The sequence below is a fragment of the Callospermophilus lateralis genome, chromosome 5 (assembly GCF_048772815.1).
Source record: "Callospermophilus lateralis isolate mCalLat2 chromosome 5, mCalLat2.hap1, whole genome shotgun sequence".
In the NCBI taxonomy this organism is placed as follows: Eukaryota; Metazoa; Chordata; class Mammalia; order Rodentia; family Sciuridae; genus Callospermophilus; species Callospermophilus lateralis.
In genome coordinates this window covers 106462369-106481006 of record NC_135309.1, presented here as the reverse complement: position 1 = coordinate 106481006, position 18638 = coordinate 106462369, and the positions used below count along the sequence as shown (strand labels likewise).

General features: G+C 38.4%; 1 protein-coding gene across 2 annotated transcripts in view; it reads right to left on the bottom strand.

The window, feature by feature from the left end:
* Positions 1–250: 250 nt before the first annotated feature.
* Mccc2 (methylcrotonyl-CoA carboxylase subunit 2) overlaps positions 251–18638 on the bottom strand; it is an 83636-nt gene continuing 65248 nt past the window's right edge. The window contains exons 11-17 of one of the 2 annotated variants that reach the window (XM_076857129.2): positions 18173–18245; positions 15164–15240; positions 13065–13131; positions 10434–10590; positions 9423–9537; positions 5240–5325; positions 251–2411 (exon numbers count right to left, since the gene is read on the bottom strand). In XM_076857129.2, coding sequence (XP_076713244.1) covers positions 2294–2411; positions 5240–5325; positions 9423–9537; positions 10434–10590; positions 13065–13131; positions 15164–15240; positions 18173–18245 — 693 coding nt within the window. In that variant the 3' untranslated portion in view covers positions 251–2293. Of the gene's footprint in view, positions 2412–3678; positions 3743–5239; positions 5326–9422; positions 9538–10433; positions 10591–13064; positions 13132–15163; positions 15241–18172; positions 18246–18638 lie in introns of those variants that run through there. The other variant, XM_076857130.2, reaches the window with a different exon arrangement.

The following is an 18638-nucleotide window of genomic DNA, read 5'->3' as shown; positions in this document are numbered from 1 at the left end:
GCTTGTGCCAAATCCAAAGCAGCCTTCATAACCAAGGCCACTGGACACAGAATTCTTTTGATGCTCTACCCTCAAGGATTTAAACTAATGAAAAATAGTTAAGTGAAAGTGCTTTTGTTTAAAAAAAAAAATACCATGTTCCTTCTGAAAATGAAAACTACCTTTCAATCATGATTTTCTGTCTATATATCACCCCATAAAAAGTTAAATTGACTTCCTGATATATAGGAAGCCTAAACAGAACATCATATACAGACATTTGAAATATTAATTTTATTAAGAAAACATGATAGTTGTATCAAGTTGTATAATCAAACACCTAATTTTAAAATTTTATGTCCTGAGGACATCAATTATAATATGGACATTTTCATTCATTCAACAAATATTGAGCCCCTCAAGTATCAGGCACTGTAGACACAGGATAAACAGATCCTTGCTCTCGTAGAGCTTACATTCTAGCAGTGGGCAATGTTAAAGAAACATTTATGACACAATGATGAATTTGTGATAGAGGCATATGATGTTTTACAAGAGCACACAGTAGGGAAGCCAGCCCAGTCCAGGGAAGTCACAGAAACATTCCTAAGGAAGTAGTGTTTATCAAAGAGAATCAAGAGCTTATGCTGAAGTGCTGAAGAAGCAAGGAGAAGACTTCAGGTCAAGGGAGCCTTGTATATCTTTTGGTGGAAGAACTTAGGAGGTTCAAAGACCTGGACGTCTAGAATGGCCAGAGCTATTGTCCTGTGAAAAGAGGAGTCAAAGAAATGAGGTTAAAAAAACAAAGATCAAGCAAGATCATGGAGGCTACTGGGGCCAGCTGGCACTTCACAAGAAACCACTGAATGATTTTAAGGAAGGGAGCAGTCTGACCAGATGTGTACTTTAGGGTGGCCTCTCTAACTCGAGAGGTGCACAGACAGGACGAGGTAAGAGCAGATGCAGGAGACCACTCCTAAGGCCCATGCTGGTAAGAGACAAAAATAAGTGGGGGAGTTCAGTTCAAGAGACCATCAAGGAGGCAGAGTTATAGCACCTGATGACTGAATTGAGGCTCCTCCAAGACAACCAGGTGGATGTCCAGTAGACATGTTTTATAAGAGCACACAGGTGTAGAGCCAGGGAAGAACTATGCTAGGAAGAGCCAATGCAGGAATGCATTTTAGATGGGACTGAAGCCATGAGAGGGGCAAAAAGGCCCTGCAAGAATGCAAGTGTTTTATGCCATGAGAAATATGTGCATTTAATAATATGGGCCAGGGGCTGTGGCGGGGAGGAGAAAATGGGAGCTGGGGGAAGGGGAAAATGGGAGACATTGTTTAATGGACACAAAGAATCAATGTGGGACAACGACAAGTTCTAGAGATGGATGGTGGTGATGGCTGCACAGTAATATGAAGGTACTTAATGCCAGTGAACTGTACACTTAAAATGGTTAAAAGGGTTGATTTCTTACATTAAAAAGGAGATACTTTTGTGTTATTTGTATCTTTTCAGTATAAGAATGCATTTGTGTATTTCTTAATGAAAATTAAGACAAAATAATAAAAGTGGGGGAGATCAGGAGATGAAGAGGATTCCACAAGGGAAACTTAAAAAGAAAGGCTAAAGGGATTGATGGAAAATCTAGAGGGTTAAGTATGAAAGCCAAGGATGCAGTTCAAGGGGGGAGTGTTTAATCCAACAGAATGCTACTGAAAAGGCAGATAAGGCTGGGAAACACCCCACTGACTTCAGCAACATGGAGAGCAATGATGACCGGACAGAGCTGTTGGCAATGGAAGCCAGAGAGGGGCAGAACAAGGAGAGAATAGGTTAGAAAGCAGGGCCCACAGTGCAGACAGTGAGAAATCCGATTACTATGGGAAGGAGATAGGATGGTGGCTGAAGAGAAAGGTAATATATGATTCTTTAAAATAACTTAAAATATCATCAAGCCTAATCAGCAAAACAATCATTTCAGCAAATATAAACTTTATATTAATAATCTCAACCACACTGGAATTTACAGATTAAAGAACTTTTTATATTTTTGTAGGATATAAAGGATAATTAGTCTCTTCATTTCATGGGTGATAAGATTGAGCCACAGAAAAATTTCTCTAAGAAAATTTAAAAGGAATTGATGCTCATCAAATAAATATCCTCACTGATTTTTTTTTTAAGGTAGAAAAGTACAATGCATTGTGTTAAGAACAAAAAATCACAGAAACACGTTCAAAAAATCTAAAATTTTAAGGTTACATATGATAATTTTTGGCACATGTCCAACAGAACACATTTTATATTCCAGCTACATCCTGAAAACACCAAAGTCAGTCTTCTGGATGGGGGCGTTGAGGGCTGCACTAATACTGAGACCCAGAACCAGTCTGGTGTCCACTGGATCGATAATCCCGTCATCCCACAGCCTGACAAAAGAATAAAAACATGGGTTATTATGAACCTACCACCAAGCCACCAGTTATACACACCATGAAGAGTCTTCTTCAGGTAATATACGGATCTACTGATTATCATCTTCATTACATAAATCTCACAACAGAAACCATGTTCAAGAGATGGGAAAAGGGAAAGAAAAATAATGACTTTCACCCCAGGTCACCACAGAATGTTGTACCAAGCTTAAAGTGTTAGGAACTATTTACATAAGAAATCTCAATCCCTATTTTAAATTTTTTTTACTTATTTCAGGAAAAGCCTTCCTGTCCCTTTTCTGCCCTCACAAATGTACAAACCAAGTTGGTGTGCTTCTGCTATTACGAAGGAGAGCCACATGAACCAAGTAAAAAATGTTAAGCCACTCTCTTCCCTGGGAAAGGTATAATTCTCCAAACCCCCAAACTCTTATTAAACTATGAAAGTTATGGAATAGGCTTCAATATATTTCATTAGTAAAATAAATGCCTTCAAATGTAGTGCTTTATTCTTGCTATGATAGGAAAACTAATAGCTCACTGATTTCAGAAGAAACATCTAAGTAGAAATTTTAGTTTGCTTTTCATCATCAACCTTCAAATTTATAAAGAAAAAGGAATAAAAATATTATGTTTTAAAGGTCATTAGAAGGTGGCAGTTTTGCTTTCTTTAAACAAACAGCCTTTAATACCTAGACAACACATCAATTATTAAGCCATCAACAAACAGGAATCAAATCTTTTCTCATAAAATATTCATAATATGGACCCTAAAGTATCAATGGCCAATAAAAAGTCACACTTGTAATCTGTTGACAGGTGAACTGGTCACACCCCTTCTGCAATCTGCAGCAGCATGATCCCACAGGCATGGTGACAGAGGGGCTGGTTAATCACATCCATTAAAAGATTGCTCCAGGTAGGAGGTTGTCATTGAATGCCTGATAAAGCTTGACTATAGAAACAACTGAACAGAAGTAAACTAGCAAGCTATACAGGTCACTTGGAAGAATAAGGAAAATATTGGAAGGGATGGGGATATAGCTCAGAGGTAGGGCACAAACCTGGGATGCGTGAGGCCCTGGGTTTGATTACCAAGTGCCACAAAATCAAAAACACTGGAGATTCCAATAGCAGGTGATGACTGAGCCCTCTGAAAAGCCAGATCTAACCATGTTCATGCCAAAGCAGGCCAGGGTATTGCTGTTAAATTAAGATCTACTAAATCCAAGGACAGCATCATAAGCCAGCCGGAAAGTCCTTTCATCTTTGAGAGAAAGTTCCTCTCTCTGTGCCATCAACTGTTTCAACAGAAGGGTGAGCATCTACAGATAAACAGAGGGATCTTTCTATCTTTCAACATTTATTTCCAAAACTTTCAACATTTATTTCCAAAACTAAGTCTATCTGGGCCATTTGCTCTTTTGCTTTGAATGTAGTCCATTAAAAAAAAAAATAAGGTTATTATGGAAATAATAAAGGATACAATCTTTCCCAAGAGATGACATTGCTTAGCCAGAACCAAAAAACAAGTTAATGGCTCACACAGGACTCTCTATTTTTCAAAGTTTAATATTTAAACTGTAACTGAACATTTCAGTCAAAGTCCTATGTGAAAAAAAAAAAAACTGTCAGCGAGCTTACAACATATACTTTACATTTTATCTTCTACAGTAAATATCTTCTACAGTTTTCTATTGCTTTTTTGCCTCTACTGGCTCTTATATAAATCTGCTGTGTGATGGCAAAAGGAGGAATAAGTTTGTTTCTCAAATCAATAACTATAAAATATTTTGCTCTTAATTAAGTGAACTAACAAGCCAACACAGCAAAATATACCTGTAAATCTGTTTACATATATATTTAGCAAAATTTATACATATTTAGCAAGGAGACATATAGGTTTTAAAAAAAAAAATCCAAATGTCATTATCTGAACTTTAATTATGGTCTTGAAATTCAACACGTTCATTCTTTGCACCCCAATGCTAATAGCCAGCTACAAAGAGGCACTTCAAATCGTTGAAATGGATTCTAACTTTTGGTTTTCTTTTCTCCCTTTCTCTCCAGTAAATGGCATAAATCACAGCATAACCTAATTTTAAAAGACACAAATACTTGCTTTTTTCCCCTCTGCCCATGGGATGAAAGAAAGACATGAAGCTTAAGTCTTCAGAATGCAGAACATTAAAGTTGTTGGAAAAAAAGATCTGGAAGCACACACCAGGAAGTCTCCAACTGAGACAGACTGGGATAATTTATTACCTCATTAAGTGGCATAAAAAACAAACAACCAACAGCTATAATGGTGTGAGGTATTTATGTGACACATGGACCCTGGCTGTGACTGATCACCTCTGAGTACATGAGCACACTTGTTAACAAGGGCCGATAGGTGTTCAAACCATCTCATGCTTAAAATGGGGTTAAAAACAAAACAATGAGAAAGAGGGATATGACAGGAACCCATGTTTTTAAGGAAAAATCAGCATTAACTTCTGACAGTGACAGTCAAGTTGTAACTCTTATTCCCAGCTCTCAGCATGGCCCAGCTCTGGTTACGGGGCCCCTCCAGTCTCTGGATACCCCAACCAGAGGTGACTTGGGGCAGAGGTGCAAAATCACCCAATGATAATATACCTACAATGCAGGGAAGCCTGGAGGAGGGGCAGCAGTTTAGCATAAAGAGACAACAGTACAAAATTAAGTTTGCCAGAGGTTATTTTTGATTCCTCTGAAGGCTGACCATCCTGATTGTTGGGGGTCTCTGCAAAGCTGCCAGAAGGCACCCAGCAGGGAAGGAGTGATTCTCTGGCTCCTACCTTGCACTGGAATAGTAAGGGTTCCCTTCCTCTTCAAACCGCTTAATGATTGGCTCTTTTAAAGCTGCTTCATCAGCACTGGACAACTGAAAGAAAAGGAGCCATGAATAAGTCATTGTCTTTGGAATAATTGATACCATTTAGAAAACCTCAAAAAAACAGAAAATAAATCCCATGAACAATAACGCTACAACCAACATTTTTGTGGTGAGGTATTCATTACAAGTGATACTTTAAGATGCATGATCTCTTCTGATACAGAAGTATCAAATTATTTTACCATTACTTCTTCCTTATCAGAAACAGCATCCTGAGACCATTTAATGAAAGGTTCAAACCCAGGATAGCATGTACCACTGTATTCCAGCAGGGTAAAATAATGGATGTGAATTACAGAGTAAAACAGAAGAGCTACATTATTTTTAGCAGCCTCTGGTTAAGAACATAAAGAATTCTAAGATTTTCCTTCAAAATAACCGATTTCTGTCTTATCTTTTCTTTATTTTTTTCATTTGTAGTACTGGGATTGGACAGGACCTGTCCTACATTAGGCAAGTGTTCTACCACTTTAAAATTTTTTAAAGCTTACAGGGGGGTAAAATAAATAGCTGAGAGTTGGTTTCCCTTGATGAAAATTTAATGGTTTACCTACTGGCATTAGAAGGACCAAGTGATAGTTATTAGCTCAGATGTAAAAGATATTTGGAATTTATTTTGCCATCTTAACAAATATTTTCAACTTAAAAAAACTGCATCAAAACAAATTACTTTTTTCAAATAAATTCTGCCTTCTTTTAATACTTTAATATTATTTAAATATTTTAACATAATTTTATAGGTCAAGAATTTGGAGTAAGAACCACTAGCACAATGTACTTTTCTTTCATATATACAAAGGAATGAATTTACAAATCCGTGTATCAATTAGGCAAATAACAACTATTTAACAAGGGATCACTATGCTAGGCTTCATGAAGTTTAAGACATATCATCAAAATACCAGGTAGCATTTCATACCCTACCTTCCCCACCTCCACTACCTTCCCCACTTCCCCTACCAACGCCACCATCCTTGGCCCCCTCCCAACCCCATCCTGACACACACATACAAACAAAGTTATCCTTTTGCTTTGATCCTAGTTGGTACTAAAGTGAATCTAAAACCTCAGTGTAAGTCTACATAGTTCCTGCTGCTTGGCAAAGACAATCAGGGATGTAAGGCAGGGGTGAATGCACTCAGGGAGGCAGGAACCACCTCTTTAGCTTTATATTATCCCTAACTCTGCAAACTAACAGGTAGACCAGGTGATTTCAGAAAAGCAGGATAGAGCCCAAGAAGGCAGGGCCTCCTCCATTTTATACTTTCTTTCTCTGATGAGACAACAGTTCACCTAAGCAACTTCAGAAACACACATGCCTAAACACTTGTTCCCCAGCCTTCAAAAAGGTTGGTGCCTCCACAAAACAGTTAAAAGTTATAACTAAAAAATATTAATGCCAAATTTCAGAAGAATCTGAACACAAACAAAAGAATCCAGCCAGGCACAGTGGCACACATCTGTAATCCCAGCAGCTCAGGAGGCTGAGGCAGGAGGACCACCACAAGTTCAAAGCCAGATTCAGCAATTTAGTGAAGCCTTAAGCAACTAAGTAGGACCCTGTCTCTAAATAAAATATCAAAAAAAAAAAAAAAAAAAAAAGGCTGGGGATATGGCTGAGTGGTCCAGTGCCCCTGAGTTCTATCCCCAGTACCAAAAAAATATCCATTATAAAAGCAGCCGCTTGGGTTAGGGTTGTAGCTCAGTGGCAAAGCACTCATCTAGCATGTGCAAGGCCCTGGGTTCGATCCTCAGCACCACATAAAAAATAAATAAAGGTATTATGTCCAACTACAACTAAAAAATTAAAAAATTTAAATAAATAAATAAAAGCAGCCGCTTGCTGACTTGCCCTTCATCAAGTTTCCACTACCCTTTCCATTTTTCTTTAAACTTTCCTGGAACACAAATGTTATTCAATTCTCAGTAAATGACTGATTCCGCCCACTCGAGGTATCCTTAACAACAATCTAAAGGTAAAAATAGAGAAAATAAAATTTTGCTGCTTTCAGTCATAAAATCAAAGAAGTAAATCAGATTTATTGAAATGTCACTAACTGCAAACAAATAAGAATCATCTTCATGCCTCAGGCACTCAGAGTTCTGAAAAAACTGTAAAAAGTGACCAGAGATGGAGGCGGAGTTGTGGCTCAGTGGTAGAACACTTGCCTAGCATGTGTGAGGCACTGGGTTTGATCCCAGCATCACATAAAAAACTAAATTAAATAAAGGTATTGTGTCCATCTACAACTAAAAATATTTTTTTAAAAATGTGATCAGAGATGTACCTCAGATGAAATCACTTTTAAAAAGAAAATCAGACATGTAGATCAATGGTACAGAATAGAAGACACAGAGAACAACTCACATAAATATGGTTATTTTATACCACACAAAGGTGCTAAAAACATGCTTTGCAGAAAACACAGCCCCTTCAACAAATGGGGCTGGCAAAACTGGAAATCCATCTATAGCAAAATGAAATTAAACCTCTATCTCTCACCCTGCACAAAAATCAACTCAAAGTAGATCAAAAATTTCAGCATTAGAACATAGACCCTATGCCTAATAGAAGAAAAAGTAGGACCAAATCTCCACTATGTCAGCTTAGGACCTGTCTTCCTTAACAAAACTCCTACAGTGCAAGAATTAAAATCAAAGAATCAATAAATGGGATGAATTCATGGGCTGGGGCTGTAGCTCAGTGGTAGAGCACTTGCTTAGCATGCATGAGCCACTGGGTTCGATCCTCAGCACCACATAAAAATAAACAAATAAAATAAAGGCATTCTATCCATCTACAACTACTAAATAAATAAGTAAATAAATAAATGGGATGGATTCAAATTAAAAAGCTTCTTTTCAGCAAAGGAAACAATAATACAAAGAGACAGCACAGAATGGGAGAAAATCTTTACCACATGCACCTTAGATAGAGAGAGCACTAATCCCCAGGATATATAAGAACTCAAAAAACTTAATACCAAAAAACCAAATAACCCAATCAATCAATGGGCTAAGGAACTAAACAGACACTTCACAGAAGAAGAAACACAATCGATCAATGATATATGAAAAAATGTTCATCATCTCTAGTGATTAGAGAAACGCAAATCAAAACTACTCTAAGATTTCATCTCACTCCCATCAGAATAGCAATTATGGAAAACACAAGCAATAATAAGTGTTGGCGAGGATGTGAAGAAAAAGGTTCACTTATAAATTGCTGGTGGGACTGCAAATTGGTGCAGTAAAGAGATTCCTGGAAAGTAGTAAGGAGATTCCTCAGAAAACTTGGAATGGAACCACCATTTGACCCAGCTATTCCAACCCTCAATTTATACCCAAAGGACTTAAAATCAGCATATTACAATGATGCAGTTACATCAATGTTTATAGCAGCTCAATTCACAATAGCTAAACTATGAAACCAACCTAGATGCCCTTCAACAGATGAATGGATAAAGAAAATGGGGTACTTACACACAATGGTACATTACTCAGCCTTAAAAAAAAATCAAATTATGGCATTTGCAAGTAAATGAATGGAGCTGGAGAATATCATGCTAAGTGAAATAAGCCAACCCCCCCAAAAAAACAAAGGCCAAATGTTTTCTCTGATAAATGGATGCTAATCCATAATGGGGGTGGAGGTGGAAAAGAATGAAGGAACTTTGGATTGTACAGAGGGGAGTGAGGGAGAGGAAGGAAAGAAGTGTGGGGATGGGAAGAACAGTGGAATGAGATGGACATTATTACCCTATATACATGTATGATTATACTACTGGTATGACTCTGCATGTTCAGCCAGAGGAAGGAAAAGTTGTGCTCCATTTGTGTACAATGTGTCAAGATACATTCTACAGTCATGTATAACTAATTAGAACAAATTAAAAAATAAAATAAATAATAAAAAAGTAAAGAAAAAGAAAGTCAGAAAATATGTGTGTGAGCTTAAATTGCTGAAACGACTCCTGGAACAGCATCTTCTCAACCTTCCAGAGGGATTGTGGGTACTCTGCTCCTAGACTCCAGTGTGTTCATTAGTGAAAGCCAGATCCAGAAGGAGAAGAAATGTCATTTACCTGTTTCCCCTCTCGTGCTTTTTGGTCCTTTGCTATCGTAGCTAACACATTGGCTGCTTGCTCTCCTCCCATCACTGAGATACGAGCATTTGGCCACATGTAGAGAAATCTTGGGCTGGGAGAAAAAGAATGATCTACTTAATTCAATGCACAACACAGACTTTTCAGAGGACACATTTTTTAAGAAGTGGTTCTTACTAAAAAGAACCTTCTTTTAAATAAGTGGTTCTTATTTCCAGGGGCACATTATAATCACCTGAAGAGGTTTAAAAATACATAACAATGAACAATGTCTGGAACCCCCACAGCAGACCAATCTCCAGAGGTGGGGCCTCTGTATGCATGTGATTTTTAAGTTCTCCAGGTGACTCATTATGGGTATAAAAGTATTCATAATATCTTCTTATCTGTGGTCACGTTCCATTCCTGATTTTGGCTATACATGCCTATATACAGTTTGACGGAGAGATTATCAAGTTTGTTAACTTTTCAACTTAAGTTTGTTAATCTAACAACTTTGGGCTTTACCAATTCTTCTACCTTATGTTTGTTCCTCACTATATCTTTTCCATTGTTCTTGGACTTAAGATGCTGTTCCTCCTGAGCTAGATGCTCAGCTCATTGATTTTCATCCTTATTCTTTACCCAATATATACTTTTTTTTTTGGCTAGGCAATGTAGCTCTACGACTGAGCTACGTTGTCAGCCCCCAAGTATACATATTTAAGACTGTAAACCTTCCTCAAAGCAAGATCTTAGCTGCATCACACAAGTTTTAATGTATAGACTTTTCATTATGTCAGCCATTTCAAATATTTCCTGATTGTCACTATAGATTTTTTCCAAACAGAACCCTTAGCATTAAATGTAATTTCATTCCTCTAGATGATACCAATTATATATAACTGATCAAGATTTGTGAATGCCATCATTTCAAACATAAAATGACCACTTATGATAATACCTCAAGCATGCTTCTGTCTTTCAGAGAAAATCATGACAACCACCTACCTATATGCTCTGCCACACATCCCATAATTTCCAGCCCCATACGATCCCCCAATAATGACGGTTATCTTAGGCACATTGGCACAGGCTACAGCAGCCACCATCTTGGCACCATCTTTGGCGATTCCTTCGGCTTCATATTCTCTACCAACCATGAATCCTAGGAAAGAGAACAGAAAGGAGCCTCAGGGTGATGGGCCTGATGTGGAATGCCAACTCCACCAAGGTTCTGGAAGGTCAGCTTGTTTTGCACTAATTTTCCTAAAAGTCTCACTCTAACAAAATATTTGTATGTGAAATATGTTCCCAAAAAGTGTGCTTTAAAAGGTAAAATAAATTTTTTCATCACTTTTAAAATTTTCTTAGAACAAGTCATTTGGATACACAGAGAGATCCTCAAACAACAAAAGGAAGCAATCTCTCTTCAAGAAATCACCTCCAAGTAGAGGCTTGACGATGAGAGTTTGACATGGCCACCTAAGGAAAAAGCACTGTAGCAAGCCACACTGTGAGGGCTTCCGTATCCACCGACCCAGTTTAAAATAAAGTGCTAAGAGCCACAGCCAAGTAATATGATGCATGGCATTTTTGGTTGAAAGGTGATGCCAGCAAGCCATTGAGATGATATGATTATGTTAAGATTTGCATTCATATGGATATTGGACTCCTGCTGTTCACCTTGGCGTGCTACAGGACTCCTGGAGAGTTCCCATTGGTTGGGGAAGTGCGGTAGGAGGGAATTCCGAGGAGGGACTTCCTGTTGGGGGGGGGGGGGGGGGAAGCGTGGGGGCGGTGAGAAACGCCGTGTGGGTCGGTCGGCAATCTTCCCAGGAGTGTATGGGGCATTGGTGGCAGTTTCAAAAATAAAGTTTGTTCCTGCTTGAGTGGCTCGTGATTTTGTGCCCAGCCAGACTGCGGCAATAAAGACTGTTCCTTCTGCAGGATGGCTTTAAAACTTTGATGAAATAAAGATTAATATTTCATGGAGATGCTGAGTCCCTGCCAGTGACTCAATAGCAATTTTTTTTCATTGAAATTACAAGATTCTGGGCTGGGGCTGTAGCTCAGTGGCAGAGCACTTGCCTTGCACATGTGGGGCACTGAGTTCGATCCTCGGCATCACATAAAAATTAACAAATAAAATAAAGACATGCTGTCCATCTATAACTACAAAATTTAACATAAAAAAACGAGAAAGAGTGGCTGGGGATGTGGCTCAAGCGGTAGCGCACTCGCCTGGCATGCGTGTGACCCGGGTTCGATACTCAGCACCACACACAAAACAAAGATGTTGTGTCCACCGATAACTAAAAAATAAATATTAAAATTCTCTCTCGCTCTCCCCCTCTCTCACTCTCTCTTTAAAAAAAAAAAAAAAAAAAAGAGAGAGAGAAAGAAATTACAAGATCCTCTACTTCAAGCTCCCAACTCTGCTGAAACAGCATTACAGCTTCACTGGGTCTCCTGGGACTTGGGCTCCTCCCTCTCTATCTTAGAAACACCAAGTCAGGTTCACTTGTCCCCTTCCTCAATCCAGTCTCTAGAGAAGACATTTCTTTCATCCATGAATGTAGACTCGCTTGCCTAACTGACTGCCTAACTAGCCTAACTCACTTGCCTAACTAATCTATCTCACTTGCCTAACTAGCACTATTCCTGCTGTGCACATCTCCAGCATCAGGTCATCCAATTCAATTCAACAAATCCTGATGGAGCATCTGTACTTGCTGTGGCTACCACAGGTACAACAGCACAGTCCTTGCCTTTACTGGGTGCTCTCTCTTCCTCCAGCTAACCATCTCAGCCAGAGGAGCTCCAACTCCTTCAGCCTGCATCCCAGTACTATTTAAAGCCCTACTCACTTTCAAGGGCCTGATTCCTCCTTTTTAGGAAGGCCTGCCTGATCCAACAACTAATACAGAGCATCCACCTCCTGAGCCTGAGGTGACCATATATGAATTACTTGGAAGATTGAGAGGGGAAGTTTTTTTGCTAGTCAATACATCTGAGTGCTACCTCTCTGTTAGCCACAGTGCAGCATACAAAGAAGAGCACAGAGTCACAGAATTCTAGGTAAGAGAATTTTGAAGCTGTAAGAGACTTTAAAATCACTCCACCCACCATGTGAAGATCATCTATGAAGCATGAAGTCTAGGGAGGTGACAGAACTCACTTTAGTCATGCCATTCTTTGGAGTCAAAACACAAATCCCCACACTTTGGCTCAGGATGTGCATGTACATTTTAAAAAGATATTGTTTCAGGTAGAATCAACTGCACAATAAAAGATAAATGGACAACCACAGCATGTGCTTAAAATCCTTTAGCAGAAACAAGGTACTGGGAAGGAGACAGTGGGTCAGACAATGCTCTCTGACTCCGGGCAGGTGGGTAGGGTGCATGTGTAGAAGTAAAGGGAGGCCATTGAACATTTGTGGTGCACCAAACTCAGAAACTGCTTCCCTTAGAAAATATGGGTAATCTCCTCAAAGTATTTAATATTCATAAAGGAAAATGTTAATCCTTACAGAAATTCCAGGAAAAGCAAGTCCAACAGAACTTTCTACACTGAGCCACAATGGATGGTTTGCAGCTCTAGAATAAATGTACCAAATAAACTGAGCTATTTTCTCACCAGTGATATTCTGGAGGAACAGCAGAGGAATATTTCTTTGGCAGCATAACTGGACGAAGTGAGCACCCTATAAGCAAATAATATAAAAATTCTTTTTTAAAAAAAATGCAATTAACTCCATAACTGTCATGTATCCCACAAAAATCACAATTTGGGTCAAAGAGAAGAAAGAATACCCTTTGTTTGGATAGTCTGACCTTCTATTAACCATGACAGTAAAGGAACAGTGTTGCCTCACTGTTTGTACCAAGATGACTCTGCACACTCGCCTGTGTGATCACTGGCACGTTGCTGTAAGGCAACTGCTGTGTCGCGGATGAAGTTAATCACTAACATTCCAAGCAGCAAGTAAAACTTCAGTAACAGAAACGAAAGAACTACTGTCAGTGAGAATGGCTGAGCTTTGCTATAAAATAATTCTCTAATTTTCCACTTTAGAAAAGAAAGAATGCAAAGATTTGGGGATATCCAGGATACTCTGACATCTTGGTGACCATTTGCTTCATGCATCAAGATTATTAAATATGGGCTGGGGTTGTGGCTCAGTGGTAGAGCACTTGCCTAGCATGCGTGAGGCACTGGGTTCGATCCCCAGCACCACATAAAAATAAACAAATAAATAAAGGTATTATATCCATCTACAACTAAAAAATTTTAAAATATATTATAAAATATATCTTTCTTACTCACATGCCCCAACAAAGAAATGGGATTTTAGATTAGGCTGAGTGCTAGAGATCTTCTAGCCTTCAGGTTAGGAAATTATTTACTGATCTAAAAATGTGACTATTCTATCCCTATCTTCGAAAGATTGTGTGAGCAAGAAACTTGTATAAACCATTTCCTTTATGTTTTACTGTCTGTACATCTTTTATCTCCATGGGAAATGCCTTGGCTGGTACAAAATTGCAAAGTAATTGCTCAACCTCAATATGACTATGTTTACAAGAATGAGGAAATCACACAGACCTTTGGGGCTTATTTCAACAAATGAAATGTCAGACTGGAGCCAAACATAACTCCTCCTGGGTTTATCTGTGCCAAGCTGACAGATAAACCAAGTGGTTTGTCTGGCCTCAGTCTGACATTTCCTCTACCGAGATAAGTTATAAGTCATTATTTCAGTAGTATTTAATATTTTTGAAAACATCTATACTATTTAATTAAAATAAGCAATTCTTCCATCTATATATGGGACTATCAATTTTAGTTTCTTTTTTAAAAGAAAAAACTATAGAACCATAATAAATTTTATTAAAAGTTCTTTATAATGGGATTGTGGATGATTTATATTTGCTTTATTGTTACTTTGTTTTTTTTTTTTTAAATAATTGAGCTGAGGGAATAATAATGGAAAGGAGAATATAGAAATTGGTTTTATTGATGAAACATTTTACCAAAGACAAATGCTTCCTCATTTAGGGTGCGAAAGAGTTTAACTGGCTGTTTCCTATAATAATAAGGAATACTTTACTAAAACTAAACTTTTTTCTTAAGATAACACTTTATCAAAGAAGTACATGAATTACATTTACTTAAGGTGAGGTAATTTGAGACAATGATGCATGGAATCACCCAGTAAGCCAAAAGATATTCAAGAGCTCACTCTTTAAAGCCAGAACACCAGTAACAAAAACCTATGATTTCCCATTTCCACAAAGTAAAAGCAGATGACAGAATAGAAAGGAATAAATAGCTCACAGCTCAGAAGCACACGCATAGGGTAGCCAAATCCCTCCCACACATCAACCCCAGAGGAGGAGCCCCTTTTACAAGTCTCCCCAACCTTCTCTGAACACATACTTGTGATAGCAATTGTAATTGAAGTATCTCCTAAGAATTTTCCTAAAACAGCATGTTTGACATTTTGATAGTGCTGCAGTTTTTCCATCACATCATGTTAATTTAACCAACATAACTTTCAAACACAAACATACATGCACAGGTATAAACATGTTACACAGCATTTTGTCTGCTAAGATGTCTGGTTAAACATAATAAAGCTTTTATGCACTAAATTTTTATTCATTATTTGACCTTCAAAATTAATTGGGCTACATTAAAACAGAAACTATTGAAGTCTTTTTAGCAGTACTTGCCTTTTTTGCAGATTCAGAAAACAGAACTCCATTGTTTCCAATGATACCTATGGGGTATCCAAATATTCGAGCAAATCCTCAAAAGAAAATTCAGAAAGAATTTACATTTTTCAGAGGCTTTTAATTCACACCAGAAGCACACTTACACATTCTGTAATTTCAGATCAAAGTTTAAAATGTCAAGAGATTTTTATCTATGGCATAAAATAGCTTATGTCACAATATTTTATTCCTATGGTACCAGAATCTGGTTTTGTTCTTTGCTTCTGAAAAGGGTCATGTTACATGTAAAATTGTCTGTTTGTACTGGGTTACTTGGATTAAATGATTGGTTCAGTGTGTCATCCACTCATTCATTTCACACATACCTGAGTTCCTAGTGTGTACCAGACACTATGGATATTCCGAAATACAACAAGCCAAAGGTACAGAGCTATTTAAAGGTTATTGTTCAGACCTTTTGCCCAGCTTGACCAAAAATGCCTGTGGTAACAACAGACCCTTAAAATAAAAAGGATAAACTCAGGGAAACAACTTAGAATTAAATAAATAAACAAATAAATAAAACAAGAACAGTTAAGCCTGGAAATGATCAAGGATAAAGCAAGAAAGCCAGTTAGGCTTCAAAGAATGAATCACTTCACTTTCGTTTTCAGTTTGCATCATTTTTCTTCTTTTCACAAGTGCCATCTCTCTATCACCACTTCCACTACCACTTCAAACACCCACCCTATACAAACACACACACAAGAAACAAGGGGAGGGGAAGCGGGGGCAGAGAGAGGGAGGGAGAGAGGGAAGGAGGAAAGGAGAGAGACAGCAACTGTTATTTTGTTAGGCAGGTGTTTAAGGTTATTTAAGAGGAGGCTAATTATTTGCAAACCAGAAGAACTTGACTAGAGAGACCTTCTCCAGAGAGATTTCCAACAAGCCAAGGATGGGCTAAATGTGTTAAGTATTTAACAGGGTAGAACACCTATAGGTACGTAGCTGTAGGAAGAGCATCTTACAAGTGAGTCATGTGCTATATTCCCATGAGGTGAATCCACCCATGTGAATAGGTATCAAATATTTGGAACCCAAGAATCCACACTCTGTGGACCAAAGTGGGTCAAAGACAGCTTACTACAAAAGCCTACACACACACACACACAAAAAAAAAAAAAGCCTACACACCTGGACTCTGCCTCTTCAACCTCTAGCAGCACAGGCTGTGGAGCCTGATACAAAGCAGGTGCTCAAAACATCAGAGAAGAAAAATTAACAAATAAGAGCACATCGACATATTGATAAACCAAAATGCTGAACTTTTAGAGACAGATTTTTGTTCTTTACTCTTCCTTATATTGATTTATTACCTTTCTAAATGATTATGTTTATTTAATGTGATAAAGTGGAACACTGATTTGATGGCCAATGATTTCTTTTTGTCTTACAGTCCTAAAATCCCAGCCAAAAGCCTAAGCTGCATATCCTAAATGGCCCTGCCACTTATAGAAGCTATTCAGGGAGAGCTAAGCTAGCCACTCCTAAGAGTGTCCACTCACAAAGAGATGAGACTCTAACATGATGCACTTGCAGGATGCCACTCTGCACATAAACTACCCTGTTGAGTACATAGGCATTCAATCCACCCTTGGCCCTGCCTAGGGATCTCCAGACACAATCAGACTTGCTGAATGGGGTCCATGGCCCCCCTATACTAGAGACGTCATGGAAGGAGACTCTTCACTAACCGCCTGATCCAAAATGGAATTCTGAAGAGAAGAGCAAAATGTCCAAGAAATCTCCTGGGGCCTAAGGTTGAGTGCTGAAGCAGGAGTAAACCCTGAAGAACTCCTAGACACACTTGAGCCTCTGGAGAATTCTGGTCTCCCCTCTCACCCTCTACGCCTCCCACCCTCTTCCTCTGGTCTTCCCTCTCCCCTTCTCTTCCCCCAGCCTTACTTACAGCCCAGTATAGTCAAGAAAATATGAAGGAAATTGGATGTAGCCCTGGTTTCCTAGGGGACAAGGACACCACAAGTACTGGGCAAATATATAAAAGTAGATGACAGGGACAGCCCATCCATCTTTAGAGAAAGCAGACAAGCTTTGACTTGTTTGAAACCACAATACAATGAGGGTTACATCCTGCACTATTTGGTGACAAATCCTGCCTGTATATCAAACAAAAAGCTCTTAATCACTTAAACACCTAAATACAAAAACATAAATTCCATTCCCATTGTGAATCCTCCTTCTGCTCACATATCAAGCCAGGAGAAAGTGCTGAGATTTCTCCTTAAGCCTCAATGTATATTTGCAGCTAGTTTTTATGTTCCCCTCCTCTGATACGTTATTGTCAGGATAACTACTATATTTTCAAGCTTTTTAACACCAAGTAAAATTCATAAAATGTGTTCTCCATTTGGCCAAGATATATTGAGTCTAGCAGCTGTTTGAAATATTTTTTCTTCAAAGGCCTATAAACTTAATACCTTAGACAAAAGAATTAACATGTATAATATCTTATTTGTTTTTCTAGATGCAGCATACTGTCCTGCATGCATCAGCTTAAGACCCCACAGAGGCTGTGAGAAGACTTAACTCACTCTACATTCTTCTGGAAAGCTAAAACATCACATAAAACTTCCCAGTTGAATTGGAGATTAAAGAACAAAAGAGACAATGCTGAAATTTTCAAAATAATTAGTCATCCAGAGAAACAAAAATCATTACAAATATTTTCTGCTGATTTTACTGTAAGAACATTGTTATATAATGCCACAAAGTCACAAATAAGGGCTCATATCACAGCATCCAGCCGTCATTTTAAAATCTCAGGATTCATGAAACCATTTAGCCACAAATCACCTTTATAAAATAGCTCCTTTTGAAAACTGACTCATACATTTGTAGTGCTCTAAATAACAAAGCTCTTGCCAAGTGTATCAAAGCCCTGAGAAAGGAATCACTCATTTCAAACCAGCAGAAAATGTTCACATTTTCATTCCTTCACTTGCATACCTGTAACTAATGTGTCTCCATAGAAGGCTTTGAACTCATTGAATCTGCTTCCATCCACGATCCTAGCAATGACCTAAGAGGGAAAATGACAGTGTTCCTGAGAAATTATAACACAAAATAATGTTTGCATTAAAGTTATTTATAAGGAAAACAATTCAGTGACATTTCCACTTTCACAAAATTTTGCTAGAATTTCTCTTATTGTGCACAGTGAATGCCCTAAAGTCACTCTGGGCTCTAATTTTACACCTCACTATAAAAAGGCACCATGTTGTGTACAAGAAAAGCTGCAAAGATTCTGGGGGCCAGGGGCTAGGGGCTGGGCTTAGAGAGGCTGTCAAATGCCAGTTCTGGGAACTGACCAGAGAGTAGGGCATGGACAGCCTGCAGTCAGATTGTATCACCTGACTTAGGTGTTCCAGAGTGAGTCACTTAACCCATCAGAGCCTCAGTTTTCACTTCTGGG